This window comes from Anoplolepis gracilipes, chromosome 6 (assembly GCF_047496725.1).
Source record: "Anoplolepis gracilipes chromosome 6, ASM4749672v1, whole genome shotgun sequence".
NCBI lineage: Eukaryota > Metazoa > Arthropoda > Insecta > Hymenoptera > Formicidae > Anoplolepis > Anoplolepis gracilipes.
This window is the reverse complement of record NC_132975.1, coordinates 12161326-12171050: the sequence shown is the minus strand read 5'-3', so window position 1 is coordinate 12171050 and position 9725 is coordinate 12161326. Positions and strand designations below refer to the sequence as shown.

General features: G+C 31.8%; 1 protein-coding gene across 1 annotated transcript; it reads right to left on the bottom strand.

The window, feature by feature from the left end:
• Positions 1–2030: 2030 nt before the first annotated feature.
• LOC140666969 (endocuticle structural glycoprotein SgAbd-3-like) lies at positions 2031–3248 on the bottom strand. Its single transcript, XM_072894529.1, has 2 exons — positions 3173–3248; positions 2031–2671 (listed from the first exon to the last, which is right to left on the bottom strand). Exons 1-2 carry the CDS (start codon positions 3182–3184, stop codon positions 2243–2245), a joined length of 441 nt encoding a protein of 146 aa, XP_072750630.1. The 5' UTR covers positions 3185–3248; the 3' UTR covers positions 2031–2242.
• Between the last annotated feature and the right edge of the window lie 6477 nt (positions 3249–9725).

The window sequence follows — 9725 nt, the reverse complement described above, 5'->3', positions numbered from 1 at the left end:
ATTAAACGAGAGTCGCGCGATTACAAATTACACGGGAGGAGGCGGTCCTTGAGATTAATTTATTCCTAAGGTATTTTCCATATTCAACGTGTATACCTCCGTGGTTGGAACGATTAAATCACTAGTTCGTTGGTGATGCTGCGCTTCAAGGAATAGCGCGGATAATAGTACGAAATTGCGCGGCGAGAAGACTCTCGTCTCTCTGTTACGTTAAATTGAAAATATTTTTCGCGCAAGACAAGCCTCTTCAATCTCGGACTGACGTCTCTCCTCTCGTAAATCACTCTGCCCCCGGGGCGTATTTTAAGGAATCTACGCTGGACGGGAAAAATGTGGCATTCCCTCCACCTAGTTTCTTCAATTCACGGTTATTTAACAAATTTTCTTCATTTTCATATTACATCACACAGTTTTCTCAATTATTGACTTTGAAACATAAGAGAAATACACATCTATAATTTTGATATAAATATGTTACAATACAAATATTGCGTTAATAAAATAACATTCTTTTTTTATAAATCTCATTAAATTTCTCTTCATTCATATCTCGTATTCTTTGATCTGCGTATACTAGCAGATCGAAATCGTTTACATCTCTGCAAGCTTGTATTTCGTGATATCCGCAAGGGAATCTGCATACGAGTCTCGCAATCAGGCGGATGTAACGATTGAATGCACCTCGAAATATCTAATCGCTAGCCCGATCATCGTAGATCTCTCTCGCGCTATCGCTACGAAATCACGCCTCGACCGAATTGCTACTTGCGATTGACAATTCTAGATACGTCGAACTGATCGATGTTTTGGATACGGTGCCGTAGTTACTTCAAAAATTGCATCGTGATTAATTGTCATGAAGGTGTCCCGATATAAGGTAATTGCTCAGCGAAAGCGAATAAGGTGTATCTTACTCTATACATGATATATTATAATTGAAATAAATTATTCAAATTTAATACTCACTTTATTTAAAAGTAAAAAAAAATGATTCGTTCGATCGACATTTAATGTTTTATCTAATCTTTTTTCTTTCTATATAGAACAGACGAAAATTATTCTTTAACAATCATGTGGTTATTCAACTATCAAATATCTTATTGTAAAAGCCGTCTTCTTGTCGATGAACGTCTAGCACCGCCAATTAAATGCGCGAAATATCTCTACACGAATCTAAAGTCCGCCTCCGCACGGACGGCAAATACAATAGCTGGCTGCATGATCGAAAGATATGATCTGATCCCGATCAGCCTCCGTGCACTACGTTCTCCTTCTAGCGTTTCATCGCAATTTGCAAGATTCAGAGATCGAATTGTTACACAAACGAAACGATTTCAAAGATCGATTCAATAGCGTTTTCTACATAACAAAGTAATAAATTTCACGATTTTATTAAGGACCCCATTATAAACAAACTATAATGTAAAAACTTTTTTTAGAATTTTTGATCTATACTGGATGTGATAAAAGAATTTCTTGAATACTATTTCTCTGTTTATTATTTAAATTATTTTAATTATTTTAATTTGAAAAAATTAGTTATACTCTCTTTCCAAATTGCTTAACATAATTGGTTCTCTCAAAATAATTCCGATACTCACACAAACATGAGCGGCTTTAAATTTCAACATTAAACCAGGCAATGCAACGGTTATGCAACTAACATAATTAGACTATCGGATTCGATTACCACTATCGGTTCCTCCCAGGTATAGCGCGTTCGTCATCTCGTTTTCGTTGCATCGCGCCCTCGCCAAGGAGAAAGTTTTCCTCGTCACGACATCAATTTCAGCATTCTCGTTTTGTGTTAGTTGTAGATTTTTCGATGATCCCGATTGATTCTCATATCGAGCTGCGCGATCACGTAGTCACGATTGTGTGCTTAAGAAACGATAAATAATGAAATGATGATGGGATGAAACTGATGATGCCGATATACTGTGTAGCACCAACAGGTCAGGTCGAACATGTTTAAATAAAATACACTTTAATTATTAATCTAACGTAATTTTTTTAATTTACATGTTACATATACTATAATATCAGGCGCTTATACCTATATAGCCCACAGAGTATTACGATCTTTTGAACCTTCATTTTGAAACAAATATGTGTTCTGAGATAAAAGTGATCAGAGAATTTCACATATTCATAATATATGTAGGCTTTTTTGATCTATCGTTTTATTGAAACTTGCTTGCTTTTGTCAATTTTAATTATATTTCTATCACGTCCAGAGTGATTATTTCTTTTCATTTTCTTTCGGGTGTTCAGCGATGTATTGAAGAGCCTTTTTAATTAGTGGCGGTACTGTGGGCAAATGAGCACCTTCCGGCTGGAATCCGTTCTCGTTGGCTACATACGAGACCTGAAAGATATTACCCTCGTTGGTATACCTGTAGCTACCTCGTGCTTCCAAGGCTTCCTGCTCAGTGTCTATATGGTTGAGGTGACCATCCTCATGAGCCTGAATGCCAGTATCAGTGTTGTAGCTGTAGCTGTAGAGAGTCTTGTTGGCCAGTTGTTGGGAATAATAAAGCGGTGTTGACGTAGTTTTTTCAACCGGTTGAGTAAATGCTACATACTTATTGTAATTTTTAGGTGTTTGGTTGTTAGGTAATCTTTCTGCTATTATCAATAGCGCTTCCATTAAAACGCACAAAGTAATTACCTGAAAAGATAATGAATTATGTGTATATAGTTTTTTTGTATCATATTTTTATTATAAATTTAATTTAAATCGCACTATATATGAATATATTCTATATTAATAAAATCAATTAATAAGTAATAAGAACGCCGAAGTATCTTTATAATGCAAATGTAAGATATCTAAATTAAATATATAACTATCAAAGAATAATTTATTATTAGTACAATGTATTCTTGTCTTAATTACATACCGTATATGTAATTTGTTAAACTTTATACACCTAATTATATTTTTTTTGGGTGATGTATATACAACTAATTATATTTCTCCATATAATGAGAGTGTAATTTAATCTGTTAAATTATTATAACGCATTAGTACATACATTAATTAGTATATACACTTGACGTTTTAATTAAAGATTTAAGTAACTTTATATTTCCGGAAACAGAATATACAGATCTCATAATAACATTGCCTTACACATATGTTTTATTTGTACAAAAATTTGCCACTTACCAATAAATTCATGTCGAAAGGTGTCTTATTTTCTTAATTACAGCTCGAAAATTTCTTACTGCACTGATCTAACATCTTGTGCGAGCTTTATATATATCTACCATCCTAAGATTGTGGAATTTTTTAAAATATATTAGGTTCCTTTCTATCTTCTTATCGTTTTCATTCCTTTAATAAACCACGTTTGCATATCCAAACACGCATATACATACACGCAATCAAAGCCTGATCTCCTTGGCAAGATCATTAAATCTGACTCAACCCTATGTAACATCATATAAAAAATTGACTAAACTTAAATTTAAAAATTAAAGAAATGTGAATTCATCTATTTAGGGATCATCAGACGATGAGTCATTAAAACGATATTTTTAAATTATAACTTTGAGCAGTAATATGAAAAGAAATAAAATAGTTAAGATTATAAATTTTTTTAATAAAATTTCTAATTATCAGTCACCTCGAGTTAAAGTAGAAATATATAATGTGTAGAAGATTCATTAATCGTTCATAACAATGAAACAATCATGTACATATCTATGACGTATTTAACATAAATATGTTCCATACAGTTACTCAAAATAATACCTTATCCGACAAGACAAAGTTATAAATAAAAGAAAAGAAAGAAGAAAATAATATACATCAAAAATTAATTAAATATTATTCAAATATTAACATGCTCATTTTACAAGATTTACAATACGTTTATCGATGGTATAAAATTAATTACATTTGAGTATCGATTTAACATTTTTTTTAAAGAATGGATTTAGGTATTTTTATAATACTTTATTTCTCCAGCTTCTGCCCAGAAGGGACACAGTTGGTGCTTACAAATTATAATATCTTCTCATCCATCCATACAAATTCATACATTTTTATATATATTCATTCCTATATAATTTATATCATATCTAACTTATGTCTAATAAATATAATCATCAGCAAAACCTCAACTTACATGTTCCTAAATATTTACAGTTGTATTTAGTATTCTAATTCCTTTAATAATAAATATAATAATGTTATATTAATTTTATAATATTATTTCACATACATATTACTTAAAACTTTTCCCTATACAATCATTAAATCACAGTCATTTATATTTTTTCTCCTCTTCTTTTTCTCTTTCCTGCCATAACTTTTTTAATATCTTTCCTTTCTTCTCATACAATTCATCATTCCATATTAACTAATATTTCCTCTCCATTATTACTTAAATCAATCCTTAACTACAAAGCAAAGAATGGATTTAAATAAAATGTTCTTTATCTTAAATAATTTTTTTATTTATTTATAGCTATAACTTTCGAAAAATATTTATTATGCATTTAATCATTTAGTTGATTGTGGTGACATTTCGGCATAAAATTATGGCGCTGATAAATTTTCTCGTTTCGCAGTTTTTATGCCAAAAACACTATATATATATATATATATATATATATATATATATATATGAACGTGATGAAGTATGTTTCAATGTTCGTAAAGAACTATGAGTATTAGATTTTACAGCAAAAGTTTCGCTTCGACGTGATTAAACGTGATGATCCTCGCGCGCGCATTTCTTGCGACATAATGTCATAGATCATGTATCGCTCGATTATATTGTATGGATAATGAATCATGAATTATTCAGTCGTGAAAATAGAGAAAATATTGTAATTTTCGTCTTTTCCAATATTTCAATCAATCGAACAAATAATCGGGAGATAAATATATTTAACAAAAATGCTTTGTTAATAGAACAGAGTTTATTATTTGAGAATTATTGACTGCAGATTTAACGACAGATTTTCTGACAAATTTGAAATCGATTGCGATTATAATATAGATTTATCTACAAAGATTTATCACATATCGGTAATCTAAAAGTAATCTCTCTCGCTAATGATCGTGCGAACTTGTTCCGATGAATCGGTGGAAGAGAGACAACAAGCGACGTACAAGTGTGTGTGTGTGGAAGGCGACCTTGACATATAAGTACATACCAAGAACGTTCTAAGAGAGCGCCTGCCCGCAGGCGAGAAGACGTAACGTGTGCACGCCAAATTCAATTTTACTTTCATCCCGCACAAGCGGAACGTTCTCCCGAAGGCAGGCGCGCGCGAGAATTCTGCGAAAATTACTTTGACAACTCGTGAGAGGCGAGACGACCCGCGACCGACTTTTAAGGCGCTCGATTAACATGAGAACACCGGCTGTTCGTTCTCCAGTACTTGCACGCCTTTTAAACCCCCGCTGGTGGTCTGTTTGATATTCGTGAGACAGTACTGTTCTTTTCCAAGCGACGCCCGACGAGCTCGATACAAATCTGCTCTCGACCGTCTCGTGCACATCTCAGAAACGCTAAAGAAATTATGGATATCCTGAAAAGAGCGAGGAAGAATATTTTCTTACATAATTTTCTGACGAAAAAGTCGTTAAGTAGTTGCAAGTTTAAAACAACAAATCATTTTGCAATTATATCGCCATTACTTCCGCTTCTTTGCTTCAAGACCTCGGGATTATTATTGCTGGCATCACTGCTAGAGTAATTATGTTCATCAGACGATGAGTCATTGAAACGATATTTTTACATTATAACTTTGAGCAGTAATATGAAAAGAAATAAAATAGCTAAGATTTATAATTACCAATTCATCTCGAGTTAAGATAGAAATATTTAATGTGTAGAAGATTAATTAATCGTTCATAATAATAAGACAATTATGTACGTATCTATGACAAATTTAACATAAGTGTGTTCCATACAGTTACTCAAAATAATATCTTAAGACTCTATGTTTAACCTAGAAATGATAAATTTAAAGAAAAAAACGTGAATTAATAACAATATGACATATAATTTTAATAATTAGTATTTACTTTATTTCGCAAATATATAAATATCGTTGATAACATTATTAATAATATTTTTAATGACCTCGATTTTTTATACATTTAAAATAAAGAGTGTAAGGACATTGTTATCATTGTTGATAAAAATTTATCAACTTTATTTCCAAAAATACATTAAAAATTAATTAAACTTTGAAAAATCTTATTAATTTTCTATGAAAGACATAACAATATATAATACTGTTTGAGCTTCGAATATTTTATTCATAGCGATAGTAAAATGTTCTCTATAATTACAACTAAGTGATAAAGAATTTAATTACTGCATAAAATATTATTTTTTTTGTTAAATATCAACAAAAGATATTATTATAGAATATAATAAAGAGATATATTTTCCTTTAACTAGCTCTGCTATGCTTCAAAAAATCAATGTCGATTTATAAAGAAATCACTATTGCAAGATCAATTCTCCACTTTCTCTTAAATAATATATATATATATATATAGTTAAATTACAAGACTATATATATTATAATATCTATATTGTGGATAAAACAATTTTTTGTAAGAATAAATCAGACGTCTGGATGTCGTGTAGACTAAGGGCGAAGGATCCGTGAGGGTTCAAATGTGAAGAGCTGTATCTCGCGCAAGAGACTCGAAATATCATCAGAAGAACGCGTTGCAATCCGCGGCCTTATAAGTACGATACGACCGCGGCGACTGGTTGTCGCAATATAGAGGCACGTCTCGCGCCGGCTGTTCCTAAGGCCGTGTCGAAAAGGAAAGGTTGCACGCGGATGCGCCTACCAGTCGCGGTGCATCTCGAGGAATGCATACTTGAATGAAAGCCGACTCCGTTGTCGGAAAAAGAAAAGCGACGGAGAAAGACGAAATTGATAGAATCGAGCAAAGGAGAGGACACGCGGAGCGTAGAGTCAAACGACTGCGTGAATGGATGAGGCAAATACATATATATATGCACGAGGAGAGTATCGCGATTGATTTTTATATAAAACGAAACAAGGGTCTCTAGTGTTAACTTTCTTATCATATTTAAAATTTTAAATAAAGCTTCTTATCTAAAGTCTATATCCCTGGCTTCCACGTGAAGAGTAAATAATATTTGTCAAATATTGATTATCTGAATTATCTCATAGAATAGATAATATTCGTCAAATTGATCGTTAAAAAATCAAAACGGGAGTTTCTGGAACAGCCTGTACATTTTTTTCTTTCAATCTGCGAAGGACATTTGTCTAACCACAATACAAATTATCCGCTTACGTTCATGCAGAAGAAACCAAGTGCCTGGCGCCGAAGTGGCTGCGTTTATCGCTGACATTTCGAGTAATGATCAATAACTTCGTGCCGTTGTTAGTTTCGTGAGCTTGTCGGCAGATTTGTTCGTGCGAAAAACGTGGCGCCGGAAATCGACAGGTCAACAGGACCGGTTTAATGCTCGATTAATATAACGGAATCAGATCCGATCCCATAAATCAGATTAAATGTAAAATAATAATCTTCATGTCTTCAAAATAATAATCTTCATAACTTTCTAGCATATTATATCGTTTATTTAAAAAACAATATTCTCTCGCATAAAAATAAAAAATGTTTGCAAGCTAGCTTTGTAATTGGCACATCCTGAAATTTCTAAATCGATTTGTTAATCCTGCTCACACAAATATAAAGACGCGAGGAAGATTTAAATTTCACGACTTGGTTAAGAAAATACAGTTAATGTCAATTTAATTATATTGTTTGTGAAGATCGCGAAAAATAGTTATGCGTATAATTTAACGATTACGTGGAATACATATCAGCGTACGAGCACATATATGCATGCAGTAAGCGCGTAAACGGCCGATAGTGACGCAATTATATTTGATCATTCTGTACATTCTTGTGTCTGTGTTCTCGCTGGGAGACAAGATAATGCTCGAAGCATTGCATCAGTGATCGTCGTTGTACGTTCAAGTATTATACGTTTACGTGTATACATATAACCTTTCGAATATATACGCATACATATATAGTCAAGTTTTTGATATTTCAGACATCATTTAGTAAAATTCTTGCGCAAGTTTAGAGCATATAAAATATATTATTACATGCTGAATAGCTGACGCAAAAAAAGTATATTAATATAAGTATCTAAAAAGTTGATAACGTTTTAATGATAAATCTAGAAAATTCTCATGAGAAATGTTAATTACAATCAAAAAATAAAGTTGTTAATAAAATTAGAATTATTGCTATAACTATCATTAATTATTCAATTACTGATTATATTATTTATACAGAATTATATCTCAATTTTTTTATAAAATAAATAAAAAAATTATTATGGATTATATACTTTACTAAAAAATAAAAAAATTTCTCAAAAGATTAAATTGCATTTTCTCTTAATTAATAAAGTATTAGATTTCTGAAATACAATTAATTAGCTGAAATAATTAACAAATTTGAGAAAGTTATATTAATTAAAAAAATGCATTAGCAAAGTATCAACCAAAAAATCAACGCTTAATTTGATAGAGGTTACTGAGGTGATTTTTCGGTGCAAAACTGTCAACCAAAAAGGAGGAGAAAAGAGTGAGTCACGCAATAACGAGACACATGTGCGGCTCGAGCGTCTCTTAATCACCAATTAAAATATTTGGTGAGAGTACCCATTCGGCAAGAGTACACACTCGGCAGTGCCCATCGTCGTTATGAAAATTGATCTTTGCATAACCCCTAGTAACTTTCGATATTTATTCAAGACCAACATACAATTGCATACAATTTTGTTTTTGTAACTTTAAAAGTTTACCGTAAAGAAATCTTGCGTTAAGTATAATCACAAATATAAATAAGATTAAATAATTTTAAAAATAAAATAATTTTAGATAAAACTGTAGAAAAATTTAATTAAAAATGTTTTATTTTTTTTTAATTATTTTTTATTCTTTTTTTTATTTTTTTTATTATTTTTTTTTTTTTAATTTGATTTGACTTCTTTAAAAATTCAAGATAGAATATAATTTTCAATTTTAGATTAGGTAGAAAACTAAATTTATAGAATTTTTCTTAAAATAAAAATGTTTGATTTATTTATATAATTCTCCAAAATTATTTTAGTTTCTAGTAAATATAGAAAGTGAATCAGTTTTTACATTAGAAAATTCTACTGTGAATGCATTCGAATCACGGTCGCCGAAATGGTGTGCCCTTATAAGCCACAAATTCAGAGATCTCGCGAAAAGATCCCGAAGACCGAACATTAATCTTGAAGACGCAACCTATTACGGTACGACCGACCGGCGAGAATCAGGGACGTGATACGTTGCCAGGGCATCTTTTAAAGTAACGAAATGTTGTTACAGTACAACTTTCTCATTATCACGTTCGTCGACTGGGGAAGTGATTGTATATTATAAACTCAGCGCGATAGGAAGCGAAGTGGGAAGAACAACCGGCGGCGATACATCCTTATCGGGTTGATGCCCGATCTGTCAAGTGAATAAAAAATGAGAAGCATCGAAAGATGCATCGTTCGCGATGTTGGTCAGCGAAACGACGTATTGGTCGAGAAGTCGCAATTGCAGGCTTTACCAATTATAAATACTTCAATGTAATAAGTAACGAGACATATTGAATGGTACCTAAGAAAGAGATAAGTACATGAAAATATAAAAGTTGATAATTTATC